Raw genomic sequence first — 12,349 nt, 5'->3', positions numbered from 1 at the left:
AGAGAAGCAATACTTATATTGAACAAACTAGACTTTTTTTTTTTAAGATTTATTTATTTGAAAGAGAGAGAGAGAGTACAAGCAGGGGCAGGGGCAAAGGAAGAGGGAGAAGCAGGCTCTCTGCTGAGCAGGAAGCCAGACTCAGGGCTTGATCCCAGGACCCTGGGATCATGACCTGAGCTGAATGCAGACTCTTAAATGACTGAGCCACCCAGGCATCCTTCAAACTAGACTTTTTTCTTCTTGTATTGTTTTTATCCTGCTTTGGTGACAAGAGGGTACTGGCCTCATGGAATGATTCTGAATGTGCTCTATTCCATTATTTGTCAGATTTTGATAAAGACTGTCACTAATTTTTTTTAATGCTTTGGTAGAATTTACCAATAAAGCCAATGTGGTCTTGGGCTTTTCTGTGCCAGGAGATTTTTGATTCCTAACTCAATATCCATTCTTATTATTGGTCTAAGAAGATGTCCTATTTTTTGGATTCAAGATTCATGTTTCAATTGTAGTAACTTGTACATTTTTAGGAATTATCTGTTTTTTTTCTAAGATATCTGTTAGTCTATCACTGTTTACAGTAATCTGTTACCACAATATGTATTTCTGTGGTTATCTCTTATATTATTTTCTTTTCCATTTCTCATTTTGGTTTTCAAGTCTTCTCCTTTTTTTCCTAATGCAGTTAAAGCACTACCAACTTTATTTTTCTGGAAAAACTGGTCATTACTTTCAATGTTATGTTATTGTTTATCGTCTCTATATTATTTCGGATTTTTCTTTGTTGTTTCCTTCCTCTACTAAATTTCAGCATTTCAGCTAAGTTTCTTCTTTTTCTAGGTCCTTGTGGTGTAATGTTCTTCATTTGAACTTTTTCTCTTAATACAAGAATTTATAGCATAAATTTCACTCTAACATCTGCTTTTGCTACATCCCACAGATTTTGGAATATTGTGCTTTCTTTTTCTTTTGTTTTAAGACATACTTTGATTTACCATTTGATTTCTTATTTGGTCTACTGCTTGTGCAATAGTGTACTGCTTAATATTTATGTATTAAATATATAATATTTACATTGTAGATTTTCCAGCTTTGTTTTATTGTTAATTTTTTTATTGTTAGTTTTGCACCACTGTGGTTAGAGAATATACTTGGTATAATTTCAGTCCTCTTAAATTTGTAGTATTTGTCATGTCTCTTTCTATGTGATTTAGATTCTTCTGGGAATTCTTCTGTTTGTACCTAAGGAAAATGTGTATTCTATTTTTCTTGGATAGAATGTTTTATGTATATCTTTTAGAACCATGTATCCTGAAGTATGCTTTAATAAAAAATGTTCTTGGGACGCCTGGGTGGCTCAGTGGTTTGGCACCTGCCTTCGGCCCAGAGCATGATCCTGGAGTCCTGGGATCGAGTCCCACATCAGGATTCTGCATGGAGCCTGCTTCTCCCTCTGCCTGCGTCTCTGCCTCTCTCCCTGTCTCTCGTGAATAATAAAATCTTTAAAATAAATAAAAAATAAAAAATGTTCTTATTGAAAAAAATAGTAACTTTAATTGAGGGTACTCATTTAAAATAAACCATATCAGGTTCTCTGCTCCTCCCCGTTCCACAGACAGCCGCATCTTCTGGTGCAATGCTAGCTGCGTCCCCAAGACACGATGATTAAGGTCAGAGTGAACAGATTTGGCCGTATTGGGCACCTGATCACCAGGGCTGCTTTTAACTCTGGCAAAGTGGATACTGTCGCCATCAAGGACCCCTTCATTGACCTCAACTACATGGTGTACATGTTCCAGTATGATTCTACCCACGACAAATTCCACGGCACAGTGAAGGCTGAGAATGGGAAACTTGTCATCAATGGGAAGTCCATCTCCATCTTCCAGGAGTGAGATCCCACCAACATCAAATGGGGTGATGCTGGTGCTGAGTATGCTGTGTAGCCCACTAGAGTCTTCACCACCATGGAAAAGGCTGGGGCTCACTTGAAGGGCAGGGCCAAGAGGGTCATCATCTCTGCTCCTTCTGCTGATGCCCCCACATTTGTGATGGGCGTGAACCACGAGAAGTAGGACAACTTCCTCAAGATTGTCAGCAATGCCTCCTGCACCACCAACTGCTTGGCTCCTGGCCAACGTCATCTATGACTACTTCGGCATCATGGAGGACCTCATGACCACCGTCCATGCCATCACTGCCACCCAGAACACCGTGGACGGCCCTCTGGGAAGCTGTGGTGTGACGGCCACGGGGCTGCCCAGAACATCATCCCTGCTTCCACTGGCGCCGCCAAGGCTGTGGGCAAGGTCATCCCTGAGCTGAATGGAAAGCTCACTGGCATGGCCTTCCGCGTCCCCACCCCCAACGTGTCAGCTGTGAATCTGACATGCCCCCTGGAGAAAGCTGCCAAATGTGACAACATCAAGAAGGTGGTGAAGCAGGCATTGGAGGGCCCCCAAGGGCATCCTGGGCTACACTGAGGACTAGGTTGTCTCCTGTGACTTCAACAGTGATAGCCACTCTTCCACCTTAGACACCGGGGTTGGCATTGCCCTCAATGACCACTTCATCAAGCTCATTTCCTGGTATGACAATGAATTCTACAGCAACCGGGTGGTGGACCTCATGGTCCACATGGCCTCCAAGGAGTAAGAGCCTCCTGGACCACCAGCCCCAGAAAGAACAAGAGGAAAAGAGAGGCCCTCAGCTGCTGGGGAGTCCCTGCCCCAACTTAATCCCCCAACACACTGAGAATCTCCTGACCTCCAGTTTACATCCCAGACCCAGGAAGGGAAGGGGCTTGGGGAGCCCTACCTTGTCATGTACCATGAATAAAGTATACTATACCCAGCTAAAAATAAATAAATAAATAGATAGATAGATAGATAGATAGATAAATAAATAAATAAATTGAAATGAAATGAAATGAAATGAAATGAAATGAAATGAAATGAAATGAAATGAAATGAAATGAAATGAAATAAAATAAAATAGGGATCCCCGGGTGGCGCAGCGGTTTGGTGCCTGCCTTTGGCCCAGGGCACGATCCTGGAGACCCTGGATCGAATCCCACGTCGGGCTCCCAGTGCATGGAGCCTGCTTCTCTCTCTGCCTGTGTCTCTGCCTCTCTCTCTCTCTCTCTGTGACTATCATAAATAAATAAAAATAAAAAAAAAAAAAGAAATAAAATAAAATAAAATAAAACAAAACAAAACAAAACCATATCAGAGGGGAGGTAGATAGGAGAGAGAGGTAAAATAGGTGAAGGGGATTAAGAGTACACTTATGATGAGCACTGAGTAATGATGTACAAAATTACTGAATCACTATATTGTACACCTGAAACTAATATAATACTGTATGTTAATTATAGTGGAATTAAAATAACTTAATAAAAATATTTTTAAATATAAATAAAACTCCCAATGAACAAATGTAAAATTTTAATTTTTTTAATCTTATAATCACTTAAACATACTACATGACTGAAAAAGGTTTATTAGAGTCTACTGTTTGTTTTGTTCTTATGTAGGCTCTATACCCAATATGGAGCCCAATGCAAGGCTTGAACTCATGACCCTGAGATTAAGACCCAAGCTGAGATCAAGAGTTAATCACAACCAACTAAGCCACCCAGGCACCCCTATTAAGAGTCTATTCTTGGGGCACCTGGGTGGCTCAGTGGTTGAGCATCTGCCTTTGACTCAGGTCATGATCTTGGGGCCCGGGGATCAAGTTCCACATCAGGCTCCCCACAGGGAGCCTGCTTCTCCCTCTGCCTATGTCTCTGTCTCTCTGTCTCTTTCATGAATAAATAAAATCTTTTTAAAAAGAAAAATCTATTCTTATACTCACCAGTCTCTACTACAAACATCCAAGGTTAGTGCCAATCTTACATATTCTCCATTTGCAACCTCATAAATTGCTTCCCAATGTTTATTACTAGAATTTTTCTTATGAAATCATTTAAAGTTCATCTCTCTTGTTCTATACACAGTAGAAAGCTTAACAAGTATCCAAACCCTTTTAAAAATCACTCTCCAGTTATTTCACTTGCCAAAAAATGTAAGAAAATATTAAAACTGAAAGAAATGTTTGCATGTATACCTAACCTTTCAGATGGGCAAGAAAACTGAGGCCCAACAAAGTCAACTGACTTGTGGAAAGCCACATGACTGGTACTGGCCAAAGGGGGACTCAATTACAAGTCTCCCCAACTCCTTATCAATCTACTACTTTTTTGCCAAAATACTTAATATGTTAAGTAAAATATCCAAAATTAGTATAAAAGTCTATCAGAAAATTACAGTCATGCTACTGATATACTCATTCTAAAACCAACAACCAATCTTCAATTAAAGACAGCATCAAATGATAATTCTATTTTCTGCTAGTTAACATCTACCATCCTCCAGTAAGGAGCTGTGGAAACATTTGGAATAATAGTTTCCAACTTTTCTCAACTACAGCACACTACATATATACACACCACATTCCCTCAGAAGAACCCAGGTTTATAGCCAGTTCGCAAGCGAGTTTGCACCTCAAGTAAACAAATCAGAATACTAATTAGTATTCTATTGAATTAACCCGTAATTTGTTCTTTTTAATTTACTTATTCAATTTTAAAGGGTGATTTCATCATTAAAGTGAGGTACTTTACTGTGAATAAAGCATTACTTAAGAGATCTTCATACCTGGGTGTGTTACAATACCATAGTGAGAAATGTAAGTAAATCTCTAAAATTATTTAATCAAGAAACACAAAAAACTTTATTCATGTAAACTTTAAAAATGTTTATTAGAGTTTTTATGTTCATCCACATGTATATTTCACATAATTGTGAAAAATGTACATAGTATTTGCTAGTTATGATTTAGCAAAATACAGACACACAAAGGGCCCTTAATAAATTTTTTGTTTAAATGAAATTTTTCTTTAAAATAGTATGAGTGTTAAAATATGCTCTTAGTATAGCACATAGCTAAGATGCCTGAGTTAATTATACTCCACTTCCACAGTTGATGAGCTATACACGCTTCAGCAAGCCACTTAAAGTCTTTTTACCTCAGTTTTTAATCTCTAAAGTAGGCATAAAATAGTACCTACCTCATTCTGTAGGGATTTAAATTAAGAACAGATTTCCAGCAAATCAGACAATGCATAATACATCTCACATATGTTAATTTCATCATCATTATTAAAATCCTTACTGAGTGCCTCATACTGGAAAGTGAGGAAGAAAGAAGGAAAAAGAGTATCCACATAAGCTTAAAACATCTCAAAAAAACTAGAAGGAGACAGACATGACTAATGTATAAGGATTCAAAAGAACAATGACTCAATTAGAAAGAGGAGGCAAAGGCCAGACCACAAGTACCACTGTTAGCGATGTTACAGATTTTCAGCTTTCTCTTGAGAGCAATATGAAGCCATTAAAAGACTGAAAGCAAAAGAGATCATCCCAACTTCCACACAGAGAACAAATTACAGGTAAACAAGAATATAAGTGGGGAGACCAGAGAGGAATCTACAATGCAGGAGAGTGGTATAGATTCAACCATGGTGGCTGACTAGACCAGCAGTATCCAGATGGGGTATGAGAAAACTTTCTAAGGGGTATGCAAGCATTGACCTTAAGGAAATCAATTTACAGACTCCTGCCTTCTAATTGTACTAATTCATTAAAATTTCCCCCCAAAAAATTTTAATTCCAAATAACCCTCTTCCTCTCTCCTTTACAAAAAACAAGGTCAATAAAGCAAATAAGAGTCCAGAATGCTTCCTATATTTCTTTCATTCATCCTAGAGAAATTTATGGGGCATATCTCATGTATCAGACACTATTCCAGGAGATTGTAATATATAAAAATCACTACCCTCTTAGCACTTAACATGGAGTGAGAGGAAAAACAATAGACATTTAAAAAAACTCAGACGTTATATCTGAATAAAGATCTGTAGGAGATGGAAGAGTCTTCTGGATCTCTGGGAGAGCATTCCAGATCACTTAGAGGATTCTCATAAGTTAATTTCAGTATGTATCTAACAATAAAAAATAAGAATTTTAAAAATTAACAATACCTTCAACAATTCTATCATCAATATCTTGACCTGTTCCATAGGATTCAGTCAGATATCTGTTTAAAATATAGGATAAAAAATTTACATGACAATAATATCATACACATTATAGTTATAACTTTAATATTATTTAATACATGTAAAATTTAAACCTGGATCATCACTGAAACTATTCATTTAAAATTTACAAATTTATATATATTTTTTGAGATTTATTTATTTGAGAGAGAGAAAAAGAGAAAATGTAAGCAGGGGAGGGACAGAGGGAAAGGAAGAGAAAGAATCCTCAAGCAGACTCCCTGCTGAGCATGGAGCCTGATGCCAAGTGGCAAAGAGAATCTTAAACAGGCTCCATGCTCAGTGAGGAGCCTGACTTGGGGCTCGATCTCACAACCCTGAGCTGATCCAAACCTGAGCTGAAATCAAGAGCTGGATACTTAACCAACTGAGCCCCCCAGGTGACCATTACAGTTTTTTAAACATTTAAAATTCTATTTAGATTACCTTGAACAGCTAAATCAGCATTATTTTAAAAACTGTTTTTGGAAATACTCTGACTTTAAACAACTATTTGGTTTTAAATATGCCACACATTTCACACAGGAATATGTATCTTCTATCTAAGATTCCAAAGTCTTCTGTGATAGGGTATTAATTCAATCTTTATGGTTAGAGCAAATAAAGTAATCTGCCATTGAACAATAAGGAAGTTACCACTCTTTGTGTTGTTTTAGCCAAAGATTAAACATGATGGAACAACTATTTTCCTGGAACATTTCAAAACAAAAAGTAATCTTTGACTTACAATTTAAGTGTGTATTATAAGTTTACAGTTTCTAAGTTATTCATTTTTAAAGATGTATATAAACCACAGACTCACCATATGACTCTTACATACGAAAGAAAAAGACACTGAATCACTTAGAATTCCGGAGTATTAGGAAGCACTCATTTAACTAAAATTGCATATACATAATAGACAATAACAAACTTCTAAATTATTTCATACAAATAACTGAATAGTATACATCTGCATAAAAATATAGCAAATTTTCAAGAAGGGACCCAGCAGCAATTAATTGATTAAGACTGTAATACAGGGGATCCCTGGGTGGCGCAGCGGTTTGGCGCCTGCCTTTGGCCCAGGGCGCAATCCTGGAGACCCGGGATCGAATCCCACATCGGGCTCCCGGTGCATGGAGCCTGCTTCTCCCTCTGCCTATGTCTCTGCCTCTCTCTCTGTCTCTCTCTGTGACTATCATAAAAAAAAAAAAAAGACTGTAATACAGTGGGAATAACACTGGTGAGAATTCAGAATGCACTGGTCCTAGCAATAGCTTCGACACTAGATTTAACATCCCTAAGTATATAAACTGTAGGAACTAAACTAATGAGTTCTATGGTTCCTTCCATATTTGTAATGCAATGATTCTAAACAATGTCTAGAGTTTAACTTGATGGCAACAAAGGGGATACACTGAGAAGAGGGTTATGGGGAGATAGAAATAAAAAAGCTGTCATAAGCTTAAGGTAAAAAAAAAATGGTTTCAACCACACTAATAGCAGGAATACTGAGAAGAGGATGTAAAGGTTGAATTTTGAAGGATCATTTCTAGATTTCCCTTTGCATAACCAGCATGGGCCTCCTTTAGGATCCCCATAAGAGCATGTCAGAGCTAGTTTTCAATAATCTATGGCTTAGCTACCACATAAGGTTGTCTGTATTTAAAAGGGATAGAACCTACCATTTCAAACTATGTCATAAAGTTTGCAAGAGGCACCTGGCTGGCTCAGTCAGTAGAGCATTCAACTCTTGATCTCAGAGTTGAGATGTGAGTCCGAGTCTCATGTTGGATGTAGATCTTATTTAAAATAAAATCCTTAGGGGCACACCTGGGTGGCTTAGTCAATTAATCTGACTCTTGATTTTTAGCCCAGTCATGATCTCAGGGTGTGAGATCAAGCCCTGCATCTATGCTGGGTGTAGAGCCTGCTTAAGATTCTCTCTCCTTTTGCCCCTCCCCACCTCTCCCTCTCTAAAAAAATAATAACAATAAATTTAAAAATAAAACCATTTTAAAAATACAATAAAGTATGCAAAAGTATACAAAAGTCAACCTGTTCAACCAAAGAGGTATTTGTATCTCTTTGTTAATAACATGTTCACAGCAGCACTATTCCCAACAGCCAAGATCTGGAAGCAACCAAAGTGCCCAATGATGAATGAATGGGTAAACAAAATGTGGTATATATACATAATGGAATATTATTCAGCCTTAAAAAGGAAATTGTGACACATGATACAACATGGATAAAACTTGAGGATATTATGCTAAGTGAGATAAGCAGTCACAGAAAGACAATTACTGTATGATTTACTATACGAGGTATCTAGAATAGTCAAAATTATAGAAGCAGAAAGCAAAAGGATAGTTGCCAGGGGCTGGGACAGGAGAAAATGGAGTTGTTTAACAGACACAGAATTTCAGTTTTGTGAGATAAAAAGTTCTGGAGATTGGCTGAAAAAACACTATTAATATACTTAATACTACTGAACTGTACACTGAGAAATGCTTAAACTGGTAAGTGTTACTTTATATATTTTTTACCAAAAAAAAGAAAAAAAAAAGAATCAACCTGTTCAAAATATTCCAGGTTAGCTAAAAACTCCTCACCTTAGAACAAATTTTGTATTTTCTGTTTTGCCAGCTCCTGATTCTCCAGATACGATGATAGACTGACTCATCTTGAGTACCTTCATATCTCGAAAAGCCTTATCAGCTACGGTCAAAATAACACATTAATGATAAATGGTGTACTAAATACAAATTTACTAAATGATACAAATGATAGTTGTTTTAATCAAAAAGCACTTGCTCTCAAAGAAATTATAAATGTGTATTTACAATTAGTAACATTTTAAAATAAAATCACTCCAAGTGTTCAAAACACCTCTAGAAGTTTTATTTTAAATGTCCTATCTTATTACTCTGACAGCTAAGTAATATGAAATTCCAATAAACAACTCTTATATTTGTACTAGAGTATCTTCATATTATGACCTATGGCTCAATTCTTCCTAATTCCAGAGCAGATCTTAAACAAAAAAAAAAAAAAAAGCTCAGTACACATAACTAATGAAGGCCCCAGAGAAAAGCAAGCAACAGCTACCAATTAAGAAATCTGGAAACCAAAAATTCTGCTGGAGGAAAAAATTCATAATTGCAAAATCAGTGTAGTAGTATTACAAAGACAAGTTGAGCACAATTTAATTGTGGAAGTGGTCTCATATTAAAACAATTTTAATTCAAAATTAGGTCTAACCAATTTAATCCTAGAAGACTATTTCCCATGTCAGACAAGTGCTACCCATACAAATGGGTAGAAGGCTTTACAAACGGCTTTTACTCTATTGGACCAAATGGAGACTACATGCAAGAATGTACCTATCCTTCTGACCAGGGGCTACAATAGGGAGAAAATTTATCAGTAATATGTTCTACTGACTTTCATAATATTCTAGACATTTTCTTAGCAGTAAACAACTAAAAATAAAAGTCAGATTATTTACATTTTAAATAAGCGATTTCTCTCCAGAGATGAGCTGGGTCATATTCAGGTTCAAAGGATTTTGTGCCATTTTGCTAGCTGACAGAAAACATACTAATGCTCATTAGAGCATCTCAGAACCGAAAGTCAATCTGCTATTGCACTGGATTTGGCCGATATATTCACTCTGCCTAGTATATAAGTCAGCCAAATTGGGAAGTGAAGCCTGGTTTGGTCAAAACGTAGGCAAGAAAAGAAAGCGCAAGGAGAAACAGACTGCCCTAAGAACTACTACCAAAATATGTCGTCATTTAACTGCTGGCTATGTTTGGATCCAGAGGGTTATGGTGGGGGTGTCTGTGTCAAAACACACATCTCTGTGTTCCTCAAAGCTAAAGTCCTTCAAGATGAGAGAAAAGCTGAGAGAGGCAAAGACCCCTGTCTTCCCACAGATTCCCTAGAGATATGAAGCATATACCATTTCCAATTCTTAACATTTATAAAGCCCTGATGCAAGTAAAGGCAGGGAAGATGTCTGCTCTTACAGCTCATATCTAGCCCTAGTAACACACTCACAAGTGATGACCTGGGTAACAATGGAAGGCCTGGGCCTCAAAGCTATGAAGGAGGACACTTTTAAGATGAAACTGATCCTGTCAAGGAGTCAAAAAGAACCATTAGGTCAGCTTTTATTACATCCTACTTTCAACTGGGTAGACATAATTAAAAGAACACAGACAAATTTAAAAAAAATAATGACATACATTATTATACCTCATCCTGTGTAAGATACACAACCCTAAATAATGGTGATACATTCAATATGTATAAAGGTCCACCAAAATACATATTCAACTCATGGTATCTTTTATTAATCCAAAAGAAAAACAGTAAATTTGTACAGTTAAGGGGAAAAAAAAAAACAATGAAATTACTTACCAATTGCAAAGACATGTGGTGGCATTGTTCCAAGGGATTTTCCTTGATATGACTTTATTGTTTCTGAAGTATATATTTTAGGTATGTCAAAGTAGGGGTTCACTGCAATCAGAATGTTGGCGACATATGTCTAAACAGAAAAAGCATAAACATAAAACTTTCCAATTACTACTTTCATTTAAAACCAAACAAGGCGGGCAGCCCCAGTGGCGCAGCGGTTTAGCGCCGCCTGCAGCCCAGGGCGTGATCCTGGAGACCCTGGATCGAGTCCCAAGTCAGGCTCTCTGCATGGAGCCTGCTTTTCTCTCTGCCTGTGTCTCTGCCTCTCTCTCTCTCTCTCTCTCTCTCTGCATCTCTATGAATAAAGAAATAAAATCTTTAAAAAAAATTGTCTTTAAAAAAAATAATAAAATAAAACCAAACAAGGCTCCCAGGAGAAAGAAAATACAGCAAATAGACACCTTTAATTCTGTATATAAATTAGGACTTCCAAATCTGCATTTCTAGCCCTAAACGTACCTTCTACAGGACCCATATTTCTCTCTTTTTAAAAAAAAAATTTATTTATTTATTCATGAGAGATACAGAGAGAGAGAGGCAGAGACACAGGCAGAGGGAGAAGTAGGGTCCATGCAGGGAGCCCAACATGGGACTCAATCCCAGATCTTCATGATCACACCCCAGGCTGAAGGCAGCGCTAAACCGCTAGGCCACCGGGGCTGCCCCTCTCTAACTCTTAATATTTTCATCTTCTCATCTATACACATCTCAAATTTAGAACACCCAAAATTATCTTTCTTGTACCCTTTTTGCCTCAAAGAGAACATTCTCCACCCATATGCTCCTCCCCTTCTCCAGGTTCATGGCATTACCACCAAGCCACCACAGACAGTGAGACAGAGGCTGAGTCTAAGCCTCTAATTCAATCAGCCTTCTTCTGTTGACTCTATTTAAGAAATCTACTCTCCAACTTCTATTCCTACATTGAGTCTTGGTCATTTATATTCCTCACTTGGACTTACTTTATTTATACCTCTACCAAAGAGCTTAATAAAGCTCATAGGATGCTTAGGCCAATCTCTATCACTGAAAGGCAAGGATTAATGTAGTGCTCTAGTGACCACTTGGTCCCAGATTTTGAAAAACAACATATGCTTACCATTGCCTAGAATACTGACAGGCTTAATGAGCAACTTAAGTTTGCTTTTAACTCTGGAATTTAACTGTGGCTCTAAAAGACCAGAAAAATGCACCAATAGGATTTATAAAATTCCTTGTGGGTAGAAAAAGAGTTGTGGTTTAGCAATTAGTTGTGGTTTACTGGCCGAACTAGTGCAGACAGAACCATACTTTTCTCTTTTCTGCTTCTAGTCATAGAAGGGAAATGATGCGGAAACTCTGAACTCTCAGACTACTAATCTAAAATTCAATGAATGTTCTCAAATATGTTTACTGCAGTGGTGTAAAAAAAAATTTTCATTTCCAGGTGATAATCTTTCCTTGAGAGATTTTAGTAACCAATAAAAATGTTAAATGTGAGTCAGCTATTGTTCTACTCAAATTCTTCTTTCTTTCTTTCTTTCTTTCTTTCTTTCTTTCTTGTTCTCAAAATCTAAGGAAGAACAGGGATAATTCTGGTTGATGAGAAATAGAAAAAAATCAAATTTAAACTCTTATTCCAAACTGCTTCCATTCTTCCAAACGTTATAGTAATAATTACTATTAGTCACGTATTACTGATTTTTAATGGTTTTATAACTAAAAGACATAATT

The 12,349-nt window shown here is 37.1% G+C and overlaps 1 protein-coding gene and 1 pseudogene across 6 annotated transcripts in view; one reads left to right on the top strand and one right to left on the bottom strand.

The window, feature by feature from the left end:
* Positions 1-12,349, bottom strand: part of MYO6 (myosin VI) — a 143,260-nt gene that overhangs the window by 65,593 nt on the left and 65,318 nt on the right. For all 6 annotated transcript variants that reach the window (XR_007401230.1, XM_025444959.3, XM_049092262.1 and 3 more), the window contains exons 5-7: positions 10,577-10,706; positions 8,764-8,869; positions 6,089-6,144 (exon numbers count right to left, since the gene is read on the bottom strand). Coding sequence is in view for 5 of the 6 variants with exons in the window: in XM_025444959.3 (XP_025300744.1) it covers positions 6,089-6,144; positions 8,764-8,869; positions 10,577-10,706 (292 nt within the window). In the remaining variant the exon portion in view is untranslated. The remainder of the gene's footprint in view (positions 1-6,088; positions 6,145-8,763; positions 8,870-10,576; positions 10,707-12,349) is intronic.
* Positions 1,662-2,750, top strand: LOC118350373 (glyceraldehyde-3-phosphate dehydrogenase-like; annotated as a pseudogene).

This window comes from Canis lupus, chromosome 12, assembly GCF_003254725.2.
Source record: "Canis lupus dingo isolate Sandy chromosome 12, ASM325472v2, whole genome shotgun sequence".
Lineage (NCBI taxonomy): Eukaryota > Metazoa > Chordata > Mammalia > Carnivora > Canidae > Canis > Canis lupus.
Note: the sequence above shows the minus strand (reverse complement) of the source record. Positions and strands in the feature narration are given on the sequence as shown.